General features: G+C 37.9%; 1 protein-coding gene across 1 annotated transcript in view; it reads right to left on the minus strand.

Moving 5' to 3' along the window:
* Window positions 1-11,802, minus strand: part of LOC127448784 (alpha-actinin-2-like) — a 62,458-nt gene extending 50,656 nt beyond the window's left edge. Inside the window, exon 1 of the mRNA XM_051711630.1 lies at window positions 11,461-11,802. Coding sequence (XP_051567590.1) covers window positions 11,461-11,598 — 138 coding nt within the window. The 5' untranslated portion in view covers window positions 11,599-11,802. The remainder of the gene's footprint in view (window positions 1-11,460) is intronic.
* Window positions 11,803-17,305: the final 5,503 nt, after the last annotated feature.

Raw genomic sequence — 17,305 nt, forward strand, 5'->3', positions numbered from 1 at the left:
ACACCGCAACATTTCTTTGTTTAAAATTTTTACAACCATAAAACCTTGTTTATTTCCAGGTTTAAATTCGAGTTTGAATCCCATAGGCCTATTTATTATATAGACTCAGACTTTTGCATGTCACTGTAGGCTATATTTTGTAGCCCTTAATAGTAGGATGATATGGGTAAAGTGGGACAGCTAAGCCAGACCCTAAACATGATGATAGTAATGTAAAAAAGCCCTGTTGTGCATGAATAAAGAAAGCAAAACTTCCAGGTTCAGAACAGGTGTTCGTGTTATATTTCGTAATTTAACCCCTAACCCAAACCCCATACCTAACCATAAATTTGAACCTGTGACCATGATTGTAATTGCTAAATACGTTTTGTGTTTGACAGAAGAAATGAAATATGAGGGGTTTGAAGGAGAGGAGGGAAGCGTATGTGATTGGTTGGTGTATAAGTCGAACCTTTTTGTTCAAATTCGTACGATTTCTAATGAATTCGCAACCATTTACTATGTGAGACTGTATTAAATGAATCGGTTGCTGAATTGCTGAATCTTTGTTTAAAGAACAACTCAATTCTCAATTCTTCCGCATTTTGGATCGCACCAGATTTGACGACATTGATACTGAATGCTATTGGTTCTCATGGGTCTGATTTGACTGATCAAAACAAATGCATTATGTTTAATGATTATTTTAAACTGAAAAGATATTTCATATATATTTTACTTGAGAATGGTACGCTTCATACTCAGAATTTACAAGTCAACAGCAGGGTGATGCTGAGAAATGATTTGTCTATTTTCTGCTGCCTTTTGACACATATCAGATGAAATAGCATGTTGACAATCACTTACTGTGACTTCAGTCTATGTGTTAGGGAGCTACAACAGGTGCAGAACACCCCCCCCCCCCCCCCCCGCCCCCATATTTGTTTCATTGCAAAATGATGCACTTTCTATATTTACACTGTGATATCAGCTCCTCATGCTGATCTCACATGCCTGAGGATGTTTGAAGACCCTCTGCCACTGAACAAGACCCTGAGACTGCTCTGATAGGCAGTTTTGAAGCCTAACATTTTTGAAGCCATTCAAAACGAAACAAAATTATAGCTACAAGATAGAGTTAACAGTTCATATTAGGTTCATTTAATCAGATTGGGAGATCCATTGCCACATCTCCAGATGGCTACAATGTGTCACCCAGCTGGCACTAATTGACATTATTTCCTCAATGGAGCTCACTGCAAACCATTCCCTTAAAGGAATATTCCGGATTCAATACAAGCTAAGCTCAATCAACAGCATTTGTGTTGATTATCACAAACATTTATTTTGACTTGCCCCTCCTTTAAAAAAAGAAAAAGAAAGAAAAAAAGCAAAAATCTGGCTTCCAGTGAGGCACTTACAATGGAAGTGAATGAGGGCCTATTTTTGTATGTTAAAATACTTCCTTTTTCAAATGTATAGCCACAAGACATAAACAATATGCATGTAAACATGATTTTAATGTGATAAAATCGCTTAATAACCTTTTCTGTGTAAAGTTATAGCCAATTTTACAACTTCGTTGCTATGATGATGTAGTCAACAAACCCTAAAACCCTAAAATGACTGTAAAAATTACGATTTAAACAACTTTACAGCTCAAATAATACATGAGTTTTTACAGAAGAATTAATGTAAGTGCTTTTATAAAATTATAAGCTTCACATTTTTGCCTTTAAACCCTCCAAAATTTGGCCCCAATCACTTCCATTGTAAGTAACCTCAATTTGCTTCTTTTTTTTTTTTTTTTAAAGGAGGGACGAGGGGGAGCCACGTGACGCCATGCGAAGGGCAGACGTGTGAGAGACAGCTCTGCGCACTTTGCTAATTTAATTAATTATTTTCATGATATAATCTGGTGAAATTCGATACACCCAGTTACACATTTGCTGTTTGAGGTAAACATGGCAAAGAAGTCAAAATCCTCAGTCTCTGGAGACATTCAAAACACTTACGGGTTCAAGATGAAAGCTCAGACAGGTCTGTGGACCGGAAACTCGATTTGGATGGCGCGGCGGGAGAAGGAATCCAGCATCAACTGTCCAACATGTCGGTGATGTTGACAAAGGTACTTGCGAACTTGGAGGATGTAATACGTTGATCGATTACAGCGACGGAAAAAAAATTCTCTGAGCTAGTCACAAGAGTGACAGATGTCAAAAAACGAATCGATTATTTGGAGGCATCAGAGAGGGAATTAGCCCGCGACCAAAGTTGATTTGGAACATGTTCTTGAAAAGCTTGAAGATATTGAGAATAGAAGCCGCAGGAATAACATTCGAATTGTTGGAATTCCTGAGCATGAGGAGGGCAGAGATATGGTGAAATTCCTAGACGAGCTTTTCCCGAGTCTGCTCGACATAACAGGCCACAAGCTGGAAATCGAGCGAGCTCACAGATTCCTGGCGCACAGATCTGCTGAGGGAGACAGGCCCCGATCAATTCTGGACAAATTTTTGAAATCATCCGATAAAGATCTCATGTCGCGCCAGGTGAGGAGCATATGAAAGCTTGGAAGAATTACAATATTTTCTTGTTCCCGGACTTTGCAAACTCGACAAGAGAGAAAGGTGATCGGTTTAAGGAATGCAAGAAACTCTTATATCAGCGGAAGATCACTTTTGCTCTGATGTTTCCAGCCAGACTGAGAATAAACACCAAGGACGGCAGCAAAGTATTTACATGTCCCAATCAGGCAATGTCTTTTATTGAAACAATGGGTGAGTAACCACTGGGTGTTTTTCTTGTGAGTGGATTGGCTCACTGTATATGCTCTGGCTTTCGGAGGAAGCTGGGCGCCATTTTTGTTTCTTTTTGCGTTGGCTCCGCCGAGTGGTTGGAGATTGTTTTGTTTTGTTGATTAACACTTTTCCTTAAAAACTTTTGCATTGACAGGAGATCATGTATACAATGAAGTTCCCGGGAAGACTGAGAATAGACACTACGGATGGCCACAAAATATCTACATGCCCACACAAAGAATGTCTTTTATAAAGTTGGCGGACTGTGTAAATCATGGGATATACTTTTATGCGGCCTCTGAGTGAATTTACCCGTGACTATCCGAGGAACCGGGATGCGTGTTTCGTTTCCTTTTGTGCTGGTCCCGCCTAGTGGTTGGAGCTTGTTTTGTTAAATAACACTACTTCGGGACAGTTATGGATGAATCTGTCAGTTCCTTGTGCTTATGCCTCCTGTTGGCTGGAGTATGATTTGTGGAGTATTTTCGTGGGACAATGGAATGATTATGTCATCTGCTGCACTCATCAGCTGGCTCACTGAAGATTCGTTTGTCTGACCGAGGAAACTGAACGGCTTTATATCGGCTGGAATTTGTTTTGTGAAGGAACACACCTTCGAGACAGTTCTGTGAATGAGTCTACATGTTCTTTGTGTTTATTCTGCCTATTGGCTGGGGTTTGTTTTACAAAATATTTTATGTTATGTAATTTTGCCTTACAAATTTTTGAGGCAAAATTGAGCAATCTGATGGCAAAGTTGTCGCGGGGGCTCTTGTAGGCGTACATGGACTCTTTGAGTTTAAAGGGATTGACACCGGTTGGCGCTGTCGTGCGTGGGGTTAATGCACACGTTTTTCTTTTTTCTGTCTGTTTTGTTCGGGGGGAAGTTCGGGGTTTTATTGTTGCATTAATGCTGAAATGTGGTCTTCATAATTTTGTCTTTAGCACACAATTTATTTTTTCTATTATATCAAAATGTCAAATGTTAATATGAGTGTACTATCTCTCTCCACATGGAATGTGAATGGGTTGGGGCACCCCATAAAAAGAAGGAAGGTTATTTCTCTTATTAAGTATAAGAAATATGATATAGTGTTTCTTCAAGAAACACATCTTTTCCCTCAGGAAGCTGAAAAATTTGGGAAGATATGGGGTGGACATCTTTTCATTAGTCCTGGCTCAAGTAAGAGCAGGGGAGTCATTACACTGATAAGTAAGCACCTACAATTCAAATGTCTCTAACAGATTAAAGATAAATTAGGAAGAGTCATTATTGTTTTAGCAGAAATTCAGGGGCAAAGTCTGATTTTGGCTAATATTTACGCACCTAATGCTGATGATCAGGGCTTTTTTTATAGATCTTGAAGGGATGTTGCAAGCCGCTGGCACCCCTCATGATATAATTTTGGGAGGAGACTTAAATCTTTTGATGGACTCAGTCCTTGATCATAGTGAAGCAAAAGTGAGTAAGCCCCCTAGAGCAACACTGATGCTTCACAGGATGTGTAAAAATCTTGGTCTTACAGATATTTGGAGACTTTTGAACCCATCTGGTAGAGACTATACATTTTTTTCATCAGTCCATAAGATTTATTCTAGAATAGATTTTTTATATATATATCCAAATCCCACATTTCATCTGTTGTTGATTGCTCAATTGGAAACATTTTAGTCTTACGCCCTGGTGAGTTTGGTCCTGGGTATCCTCTGTGGGCGTGGCTTGGGAGGCACTTAAGGCGGTTCTTAGGGGTCGGATCATACAGTATGCCTCATTCATCAAAAAATCCAAAGCACGAGAACTGTGGAGTTGGAAGGAAATATTAAAAGTGCAGAGGCAGAGCTGAAGCGCTGTATGTCATCTGATGGCCTCAGAGAATTGACCCGATTAAAACATAGATATAATACTATTTTGTCGCAGAAAGTGGAGTTTTGGCTATTCAGGGCAAGACAGTCATACTTTGAGTCGGTGGACCATTCCCTCAGTGAAATCTGCTGGTGGTGAAATTTTCATCTCCATTGCCATTGATATTAATAATGCCTTTAAAGAGTTCTATCTTGATCTTTATAGTTTCACATCTTCGTCTACTGATGAAGATACTAAAAAATTTGTGGAGCCATTGAACTTCCTAAACTGAAGACTGAGCAAAAAAACTCTTGATTCTGAGATAACCTTGGAGGAGCTTGACGAGGTAATTAAGTCCCTACCTACTGGCAAGGCTCCGGGGCCAGATGGTTTTGCCATAGAATTTTTTAGATCCTATGCTACAGAACTGGCTCCACTTTTGTTAGAAGTTTATACTGAATCATTAAAGAATGGAAAGCTTCCTCCAACCATGACACAAGCCTGGATCAGTCTGATTCTTAAAAAGGACAAAGATCCAAGCGAGTGTAAAAGTTACCATCCAATCACCCTGATCCAACTAGATGTAATCAGCTAACCAATTAAGTAAGGTTATGACATCTCTTATACATATAGATCAGGTGGGGTTTATTCGAGGCCGCAGCTCTTCTGATAACATCAGGCGTCTCATCAATATCATGTGGTCAGTAGTGAATGATCAGACTCCGGTCGCTGCCATCTCACTTGATGCCGAAAAGGCGTTTGATATGGTAGAATGGGATTATCTTTTTAAGATTTTGGAAATGTATGGGTTCGGGAGTACATTTATTGGTTGGATTAAATTACTTTATAGACACCCTGTAGCAGTGGTACAAACAAATGGATTAATTTCAGATTATTTTACTCTGGATAGGGGCACGCGGCAGGGTTGCCCTCTTTCCCCATTATTGTTCTGTCTTGCCCTGGAACCATTAGCAGCTGCGATAAGAAAGGAGAATGATTTTCCAGGGGTGGTGGCAGGAGGTGTGGCGCATAAGCTTCTGCTTTACACAGATGATATTTTATTATTTGTCTCTGAACCTACTAGATCTATGCCTTGCCGCCACAGAATTATTAATTCCTTTTCCAAGTTCTCAGGATACAAAGTCAACTGGTCTAAATCCGAAGCTTTGGCACTGACAGCGTACTGTCCAGTAATGGCTTTCCAGCTGGGCGCCTTCCAGTGGCCCAAACAGGGCATTAAGTATTTGCGGATTTTATTCCCAGCAAATACCTGATTTAGTTAGTGTTAATTTTGACCCTTTAATAAAAAGGTTTTCGAGCAATGTGGGCAGGTGGGCTTCATTACATTTATCGATGATTGGGAAGGTTGATGTTATTAAAATGAATTGTATTCCAAAATTTAACTACCTGCTACAATCTCTCCCTGTAGATGTCCCCCTCTCTTATTTCAAGCAATTTGATAGCATAGTGAAGTCCTTCATTTGGAATGGTAAACGTCCCAGATTGCATTTTAATAAGTTACATAGGCTGATAGACAAAGGTGGGCTAGGCCTACCCAAAATTTTGTTTTATTACTATGCGTTCAGTCTCAGACATTTGGTTCATTGGTCACTTCCACCTGAGAGAGCCCCTCCCTGGTTTGTTATTGAACAGGCAGTTCTTGCCCCTATTTTGCCATTACAAAGCATCTCTATCAAACTAATCGGAAAAGTTAAGTTACATGAGGTTATTTCGCATTTACACTCGGTATGGACTAAAGTGTCCAGATCGTTTAAATTGGACACTTATTTAAATGTTGCCTCAAGCATATGGCAGAACCCAAGATTGTGTATTGGCAAGTCCCCTTTCTGCTGGCCAGAGTGGATTGTGAGGGGGGTTGCTACACTCAGTGACCTATATGAAAGTGGAGTGTTGAGATTGTTTGCAAACTTGGTCCAACATTTTGGGATCCCCAGACCTTAGTTTTATAGGTATTTACAACTGCGCCACCTGCTTTGTACTATTTTTGGGAGTAGCATACACCCCCCTAAGGAGGCAGATGCTTTGGGAGAGGTGATTGCAGCTTTTGGAAAAGGTCATGAGGCATCAGTGTACTACTCCCTGTTAATTCAGAGTCTGGGGGATGGAGCCTTAACTTCTCTCAAGAGAGTATGGGAGAAAGATTTCAACTTGGCATTGGAGGAAGAAGTGTGGGCTAAGATTCTTAAAAACGTTAAGTCTGCATCTAGAGATGCAAGGGTGCGTCTTATACAATTCAAAATTTTGCATAGGTTTTATTGGACCCCCTCTAGACAGTATAGGCTTGGTCTTAAAGACACACCTACCTGCTGGAGATGCCAGTCGGAGGATGGAGACATGGCCCATGTTTTTTGGTGGTGTGTCGAGATCCAGAAATTCTGGTCAAAGGTTCAGAATTTTGTGTGGGACGTGGTGGGCACTCGGGTTTCGTTTTGCCCCAGACTTTGTGTTCTGGGCAATGGAGTGGTCATTGATGTGGGGGATGGCCATATTGAGAACTGGGTTCTGACCTGTGTGATGATTGCCAGAAAGGTTATTTTGAGGGGTTGGAGGTCAGCTGGTGCGCCCCCATATCTGGAGTGGTGCACAGAGATGGGGAGGGTAGCGGCTTATTAGGAGGTGTCATTGGGAAGACGAGGTGATTTATATTTGTTTTTCTGGAAATGGGGCAGGTATTTGGAATATATATGTTGTGTGATGATTGTATTATATATATGTGTGTGTGTGTGTGTGTGTAATCTTGTTATTATAAGATTTAATAAAAAATGTTAATAAAAAAAAGAAAAAAAAAGAGGGACGAGTCGAATTTGATTTTTATGGTAATCAGTGTTATGCCACAAATGCTGTCAATTGTGCTTAACTTGTATTGAACCCGGAATATTCCTTTAAAGAAAAAACTGTCATTATATTACTGAATAATTTGTCATTTACAATGTCATTTGCGTTAGATGTTTAATGAATATTTCTGTCTGTGTTTTTAATACAATGGCAATGAATAGTGGCTTACTATTAAGCAAAAAAAGAGGACCCAAAAGCAGTTCATGCAACTCAAGCATCATATTGCATGTCTTCTGAAGGCATATGATAGATTTAGGTCAGAAACAACCCAAAATTTAATTCATAAGCTCATTCAGCTCATTCACAGTGTCATGTCTGTGTTCAAACAAGAACTTGTATTGTTTTTAGCACTTTAGCACAACAGTTCTGTTATGTGTACCACTTTTGAAAGAAAGTCATGCAGGTTTGGGATGACATGAGAGTGAGTAAATTATGACAGAATTTTCATTTTTGTGTGAACAACTCTTCTAACTGGATAGAAAAAATGCACAGTTAATGCACAGTGATCTCATTATTATTCATATGTATTTGTGCATAACATTTACGCTGAAACGTACAATATGGACGTAGTTACAGCATCTAAAACCTAAATGTCTTTTTGTCTTATGTACAGCTTTAAAACATTTTAGGAATCCTTTATATCATAAATATATTGGAAGGCTACTTATATTTTTACTATTTTATACTTTTTTTTTCTCTCTTTCTTTTTTGTGGTGCATTTTATTTTTTTGAGCTACTGCATTAAACTTATTTTGTGTCCCATGGCAAACAAAATAAATATTAAATGATTAAGCGATGATTAAATGATGACAGAATTTTCATGTTTTCATTCAAAAATGATGTAATCCTTCTAAATGAGTTGAACAGTGCACCAGAAATTACACAGAATGAAACTGTTCTATAATTTCAAATTGGGTAAATGCTACAACTGCGTAAAATAAATGTGAATAATTGATCATTTAATTACTCTCATTGATTATGAATACAGTAAAATCAACTGATTAATTCCACAGATTTCATTTAAGGATTCATAAACATTTGTACATCTCTAAAGTTTAATATACGTAAAATGATTTATGTTTAAGATATTGTCAGTATGTCAATATTGCACGTTTCCATGTCTATATGCAAGCATATGCAAATGTACTTGTGTCGCCTGTAGGCTTAGGCCTATTACAAAAACAGATGCAAATCCACAGGTTGCCACACTTCAAATGCACTAAATGAGCCATCAAGCTCCAAAAAAACAACAACAAAAAATTTTCCTAGGAGAGGCTGTACATTTTAAGTGCATGTATACAGTATATGCTAAAAGTTTATTTTGTCATCTTTTAGAAATACAGTAGCATATGTATTTATTATGATGGTCTCATATATGGAGTAAAAGTAACAAAATATAAATGGTTTAAAACAAAAGTTCACAAGAACTTATTCTAGCTGGGTAGATGAAATAACTATTGACATGTGTAAAGTGCAAGGTGTTGGCAATGTAACCCCACCAGATGCATCTTAAAAATTGTGTGCAGTTAAAATAGTGACAATTGACGTGGTACCCTGTTTTTCCTGGCCGTGGAACAGAAAGGGAGTGACTGCACAAGCAAAGGAGGCCAAAAAAATTTCCTTATCAATGTAGGGAACGATGTAGGAATACGGGAGATGGGGCGGCAAGGTTCAGGAGTATTTTTAGGGCGTGTTTATTCACAGACTGAAATGAACCCTTCTTGCACTTCTCTTTCTCTTTTTCCTCTCTCTCTCACTCTGTGAGGAACCATCTGTTGATATCTTTCAAGCCTTGTCAGGTCTTGCCAACATCAAATAAGTGTTTATGAGACACCTTTATGAAGAGTGCCTGCACATGTGTTTTCTTCAACATTATCTTCTACATAGAGTTGTTTCGCCCATGGAGTGCAGTTTAGTTCTTTTAAATGTACTTTAAATGTAAAACATAGAAAATAAGCAAAATACACAAAAAATAATTTTAAGATTTATGCATTTCAATTTCATAACAAAATTCCATCAAATTGAACTAAGTAGCCTAATCTATAATAAAATTTAATAAATTAATAAAGTTAATTTAATTAATTCAGTTTTGTTAAACATTTCAATTCAATTCAATGTGATGGAATTTTGTTATGAAATTGAAATGCATAAATCTTAAAAAGGGGGTATGACCTGGAATGTAGCAGTCATTTTGAAAGTGTGTGTGTGTGGGGGGGGACACAGCTGTCAGTAGGTGACTCGCACAGACCAAACACTTACAGTGCAGTATTAATATATTACAGTATATATTAATATACAAGTATATGTGTTATATTAATATATACGTATTATTTAATTTTAACATTTTTAGTATTTTAAAGATTTTAGTATTGCAAAATAATTGCAAAATTTAGCTACATTATCTGCAAAAATAAAGGGCATCTTGTGGAGCACTTGCTTCTGTTATACACATGACAGTAAAAGACTGAGCACAAGCTGGTCCTTGAATATATACAGGGTTGGGAGGGTTACTTTTGAAACATATTCCACTACAGATTACAGAATACATACATGTAATTTGTAACGTATTTCGTTAGATTACTCAAAGTCAGGAATGTATTCTAAATACTTTGGATTACTTCTTCAGCACTGGTAGATTTTTTTCTCTTATTTTGTCTATAAAAACTCTGCCAGTACAGTAAGACAAAATACACATGTTAAAAAATACATTCTCTGAAAAACATAAATATCTTATGCAGTGTTGTTTCTAAACATGATAAATCAAATTGATCTTGTTTTAAGGATTTTAAGATATTTTTACAGGAAAACAATAAAAAAAAAAATATTACCAAGAATACGATTTTTGCCCTAATATCAAAGGTCTTATTAGAAAAAAGAAATTATGATCCAACGTGAATTTTCTTGATAAAAAAATATGATCGTGCCTGGTAACGTGCATGTAAAATGGCTAGAAATAGCATTTTAGCTTAGCGTAATGCTGACAAATTACACAAGGTTTCTTTCTATTTCTTTTGCTCCAAACTTACTTCTCTGTCTGCTCATATGAATGTAACATCATAAGAAAGTGTTTCACCACTGTTCAAATGCACTTTGGATCGCATCATATATATGGATAAATGTTTTCCATCTGAAAGGACTAAATATTAAATGAAACAAATGACAATAAAATGCAAAGTAATCTCTTCAGTAATCAAAATACTTTTTGAATGTAACTGTATTCTAATTACCAATGATTTAAACTGTATCTGTAGTGGAATACAGTTACTTATATTTTGTATTTTAAATACGTAATCCCATTACATGTAATCGTTACCCCCCAACCCTGAATATATATATATAAAATCACTCAAAGTTACCAGAAGAAGAAAAGTTACCATAGTTTCTACTTAAATATAATATAGTTATTAGTTATTGTTACAAAGGTAAAACCACTAAATTAATATGGTATCTCCTTAAAACAGTGTCAGAATCTTTTCAGAATATCCATTCATAACCTTTTGGTAATTGTTTTTTTATTTTGTGATGACAGTGGTGGCTTATAGAAGTATCTGTCATACTTTGAAGCTATGGTTATCATGATAAATTTAGGGGATTGCAAGGATAGTCCTGTAATATAAAAAATAAAACCTCCCCACAAAGTGCCCTTGTTGTGTTTTATGTAGCACTAAATTTATCATGGTAATGTTGATAGTTTCTGCCAAAAGTACCACAACTGCAGTATGCTTGCTACTACTGTAAAACTATTAAAGATTAATAGGGATGTCCTCCAAACAGTAACAGATGCTTTCATAATCTTATGGTCATTATGTTGTTTATATTGTTACCACAGAATCATAAAATAACCAATAACTATGAAATCTTTGCAAAAGCTGTGGTTACCATGGTAAATATTTGATAAAAGGAGAATAGTATTGGAAATGAACATCTTCTAGCAAAGTTACCTCATTGTGTTGCATGCCCAGCACATTTACGTGGACCTACCTTCCTCTGCTGTTTCTCCCAGGCAGGGTCCAACAGATGGTCCCTGTCCCAGTCTTCCTCTTGAGTCATGTAGTCTTCTGTAGTAGACATCATGTAGGTGGTGTTATACTGCATCTGCGTCTCAACAACAGCCGTCATCTTTTTCACTTATCCCTCTAACTCTTAAAATTAAAAGTTATGCGCCTTGCGCCTTAGGAACTCTAAATCCCGTCCGTGGGTTAGTGGACTCTGTGTGTATGTGTATGACCGTGGAGGAAGAGGCCAGACTCCACTTGTCCGAGGTGCCCGTGTGGAGGTGCGAGCAGAACTTCTGCTGCCCAGTGCTCCTTTCCTGGTCAAGAGTATCACACGTGACTGCACCCCAATAAATAACAGAGCTAAACATGTGGTATCAAGTTCTGCAACCTAAAAGGTGTGAGAGGCAGGACAAACTGTGTACTTGGACCAATAACTGCAGGCTGTTTTACTAAAGGGCAGGGAAAGACCTCATACACGCCTACTGGTGGCCCCTGCTTTGCTAAGGACACCTGTTGTCCTTGGCAATAGCTGGTGTCCCCTTCCCTGAGCAGCAGTTCTGGGGCCAGTTTTAAATTCTTCCGCTTAACTGCTATAGATTAAATATAGTTACAACAGCAGATCTCAGGGCTGTTGTTGGATGTCTGGCCCCGCTGAATATGCCCCTCCTAGTAAACACTAAGGTCTATGTTTACTACTGGTGACAGACTGATATATTGGCAAGGCTGATACATTGGATGATATTTGGCCATTTTGAGATTATTGGCCGATATACTGTGCTCACTTGGATTTAAGTGTTACCTCCCCCTCGTTTCAGTTTCAAAACATAATTACAGCCATGTCAATGTGAATTTTGTCTGAATAAACTTGTGTAAATCTAATTTGCTGTCGTTAAATCATATTATATTAATTAGCCATTGGCCACCCTGCTTTCAAGATATCTGTATTGGCATCAGCCATTGAACAACCCATGTCAGCCAACTATTTACAGTTACAGTCACCTCATCCTCAAATAGGTAAGTTACAAAGCCTATTATACAGTAAAAACATTATATATATGTATATATATATATATATATTATACACACAATTATAAAAACACAAGACCAATTTGTTATCAATTATTTACTTCCTAAAAAAAAAAAAAAAAAAAAAAGTAAACTGTTCTTATTTTCAAACCATGACAAGTAAAGGAGCACAACATAGCTTATGATGTGGTGTAGTACTAGTTTATTGCAGCAAGCATGCGATGCCAGACAGTGTTCATGCAAAAGCTGGTGTAGAAGAGTACACTTTACAAGTTGCAAGGTTTTTGGATATACACACATTAACAAAGCATGCATATATTCAACAGAACGTAATAAAAAAATTACGACCAGCTCGTCTCCTATCGCCTGCAATAGAATTTATTCCAGTTCCATACATCAGTTATAAAATGACTGACTTTAACCTTCAAAAGTCAAAGCACTGTCTTCACCCAGTAGGGGATATCCTTATAAACAGTTCTAAAAATTACTCAGAGATACAAAATTAAAATAAAATTAAAATACTGGACCTTTTCAAATTTAAGGGGATACAAACACTAGAAGGGATCTGTGGAGGAAAAAATGGTCAGGGGGAGCATTCCGTAAAACATGGAAACCATGGAACGTACCATCTACATTCAGGGAGGCTTATGTTGGAAGAGTATATTCTAGGAGGATTGTTTTTCAATTCAAAACATTACAGAACCCACATACTGAATTGAAGGTTCCACTCAAACAATTCTGAAATCTATCTCCCACAGACACCTGCCATCAAAGACGAACTCCACTGGCTGAGACATCATAGAAATATCTGTCAACCACAAATACCTGCACACCAGATATCTTCATACAGAACTATTGATACTGGGAGTGCCACTGACACTCTATCTCTGGATCACAAATACAGTATCTGCCTTAAGGTCAAGGACAATTCTTCTTCCATAATATGGTCTGGATGGATTGAAAAGGGGGTTATATAGCCCTTTTCCATTCCCGCCTCATTAACTTTTTTTCCTTATTTCTATAGGCAAAGTGAGACACACAAGACAGTATGCATAAAGATGCTACTTGTCTTGTAACATGAACACACGAGAAGTCAAAATTTGCTTCCGAATGTGCCAGTACCCTGACATCGGCCCCATTATGCAGAGTTACTGACAAGCGGCATCTACATCCAGAAATCTTTGCATCGGTTAAAACTATTTACCTTCTCCAGTAGTGCAACCGGAAGTGTGCAGAGGCCATGTGGGAGACCCGGATTGTTGAATCCAGGAAGAAATCTTGTTTGCATAATCTGTGATGAGTGAGATTCGAAGGTTCCAATTTCCCTCTTAGAATACTCCACTGGTGATTAGGATTAGGCTTGGGGAAGAATTAATAAAATATGCATTGCTCTTCACTATATTACATCCTTTACAGCTATAAACAACTTGTTTTTGGCGCCCCTTCTGAGGGTGTATTTCTCCCGAAAACTGGAGCGCACATGCACCCTTATGTTTAAAAACACTCCCCTTTTAGCCACTTGAGGCAGTTCTTCGAAATTTGGTAAGCCGAGACTGACTTTAGCTCAAGAAAAGTCAACCTACTGTTTCCGAATTCACTGGGAGATCAATCTGTGTCTTTGCATGTTTTGTAAAACAAAGAGAGATTTCCCTTGAACACACATGATCAGACACTTTAAAGTGATCTTGTGGCCTGTAAAAAAATAGCACCTTCGAATGAGGTACACCACTACCATGCTCCCTCTGAAGGAAGTCCTATAGGAGCCCAGATACCCCTCTTCCACCAAAATGGTAAACCAGCCCACTGACAGTTCTTCCACTGATTTGAGAGCTAAATAATGACATAACTGACAAAATTTCTACACAACCTGCCCACAAAAAAAACATGGCGCACATGAGTCTTACTCCTGATTTTAACATCCAAAGTCATTAGATTCATCATCTTTATGCCATCACAAGCTGCTTTTGATGCAAAATTCATAGGTTAATTCAAATATATATATATATATATATATATATATATATATATATATATATATATATATATATATAATATAGCAATCAATTCACACATTTGATATTTGTAAATAAAATAATTTTATTCCAGATGGATGAAAAAAATAAAAAAATAAAAAGAGTTTGGAGTTGTTCTGCAACACGTCAAAAGTAGGAACTGGATGCCTGTCAACTAAAACATGTGATGTGATGCGCTGAATCGGCCATTTCCAGTGTAAAAATCTTAACTGATTATAACAGGAGCAATTACGTTTTTTGCATCTGTTTAGCCAGATTAATTATTGTTTTAAAAACTGTACTTGGTTAATAAGACATTATTCTGCCCCCTGCCTCTGACGTCAGAGACTCCTGGTTCAAGACTAACAAGTTAAAGATGCCAATGCGGACACATTTTTCCAGTACAAAACTGCCTTTTCTGTAGTAGAAACACACAGGATAGTTCCAGAATGGGCACTGGCACCCTGTCAGTGGAGAGGCATTTTTTTTTTTTTTTCAAGCAAAAAGGATCTGCAAGATACCCAAGTTACTTCAAACACAAACATATCAGACTCTCATTTGAACAGGTGACAAAAGTTGGCTTTGAGATGTTCGTTTAAACTAACTTTGTGGGTTGACAAAAGCTTCTCCTCAAGCCTGAAAAGTTGTCAATCAAGGACAGTGTTGGGTAGATTACTTCTGAAATGTAATATGGTATTGGTTATAAATTACAACTAAAATTGTAATCAGTAAAAAACAAAATGAATCATTTAACTTGCTATTTGTCAGTCACTCAGTAAACTGTGTTTCTCAAGAGTCAAGATGTAAGGCAGTGATAACATGCATGTTATCATTGTTGTTGTTATTTAGATATGTCATTTAGGTATTGTAAAAAAAAAATTTATCAAGCTTTGAAATAAAAAAAAATAATGTCTCTAATGTTTTGGAGATGAACAATTTGTACCTCATAATTATTCATGAGATGGTGTGGCCAAATACATTTTGGTATATGCACATATGGCTAGATGATAAGCAAAACAATTATTAAAATAGTTATATTTTTAATGATATATTAATTGTAATTTTATATTTCATTTAAATAACGCATATAGAGAACCAAAGATTGCATCGCTCAGTTATAACCCCCCCCACCTCCTCAATTTTTCTATTCTGATTACTTTATCAAGATTACATGAAATCCATTACTACCCAACACTGATCAAGAAGGCATAAGTAGAAGTTTATAAAGAGAATTCAGTGCCTGATTGAGGCAAATCTTAAGTGCTGCCCTACAAGATAAGGGCTGCCAGTGTTACAGAGTCCAAATGAGAGTCTTGCGAATTAAAAGTTTGACTGGTGTCTCAGGTCCAGTGACACAAAGCTATGAGGATGCATTTAGGCAGTGGTTAACAGTGAAAAAACTCAACAGCTATCACTGATGATACGACGAGGGCGGCGGTAATCTGGGCGTTAACGGCGAGCGGGCTTTGGGAGGCCTGAGGGTGGTGGAGTAAAATCATAACAAAACTAAAAGGCACAGGCAATGGGGGCCAGGCGAAGTCGGCGATACTGTAGGAACTCTTGAGCAAAGTCCACATCTACCAAGCCTTAGAGCAGTTTGACTCACAAGTACTAACCTTTGTCACTCTTTTTTTATCAGCCACCCCTTGCTAACTTGTGTTCACACAGCCACTCAAAGACACATTCAAATCTCATTGATTTATTCACCCACCAACCAATAAACCATTAATTCAACCGTATATGGACTAATTATCACCACATTCTCTCCAAAGCTAAACCCACACGTCACCAAGCACCCACCCATTACGAGACAATAACCACCAAAGAAATAAATGGTCATTCCCCAACCCCCACCACCTTTGGCAGTGACAGATAGTAGCATAATAATAGTGTTTAGAGAATCTCATTGGCTCTGGCAATGGTGACATATAGTGAGGAATCTACGTAAGGGGTGGGGTGGTAGTGAGGAGAAATAGAGCAGGTACGCGGTCAAGGCGCACACGCTATCAGGGTGCACGACAGGCAGAAAGGGGGCGAGGCACAGTACTTTTACCTGAATGGAGAGAGAGAACTTCCCGTGCATTGCCCGACGTTAACTTTCTTTCCCCCCAACCAGCACTGTGCATGGTGTTCACAGTTCCATAGGGACCTAGTTCAGTTGGAACAGTCACATCAGTAAGTGTTCGTTTTATGGGGCTTGAAACAAGAAAACAAAAAGGAAGCATGCAAAAAGCAAAGCCACTGCTATAGAAGCAGAAACGAGTGAAGGTATATGGAATTAAATTTGTCTTAAATTTACATGTGCACTCAGCCCCATCACGTAAAACATCAGAAAAGCAATTGCAAAATGGTCTAACAGTGCTAGTGTCACCTGACACTCACACATAAATAACGTTTTACAATATGCAAAACTGCTCGCATCTTAAAATCTAGTCACAAATTGTCATTGTACCCCACACCCATTACAAAAGCTGCATGCGGACTTTGGGTGGCTAAAAGGGACCAAAAGCTGGGCAGAAGAATTTGTTGCTCCTGTAGGGGGTTTGGTATGGTGGGGTGGGGTATACAGTGGGGTTGCCCCCAGACTTACCCCATCCACAGAGACAGGGGTGAGATTAGGATCAGTCTCTAGTCCTTAAGCTTCTTTTCAGGATTCCGATTCGTACGAGTCTGGTCTTTCACAAAGGAAAAACAATCATGAAACATCAAATGGCAAAAATAGTAAAAGCTCCAGCAAAAGCTCTAGTGTTTCCTCTTTAAATGATTGGGCAGGCTCTTTATTTGAAGTCT

The sequence above is a fragment of the Myxocyprinus asiaticus genome, chromosome 1, assembly GCF_019703515.2.
Source record: "Myxocyprinus asiaticus isolate MX2 ecotype Aquarium Trade chromosome 1, UBuf_Myxa_2, whole genome shotgun sequence".
Taxonomy (NCBI): domain Eukaryota; kingdom Metazoa; phylum Chordata; class Actinopteri; order Cypriniformes; family Catostomidae; genus Myxocyprinus; species Myxocyprinus asiaticus.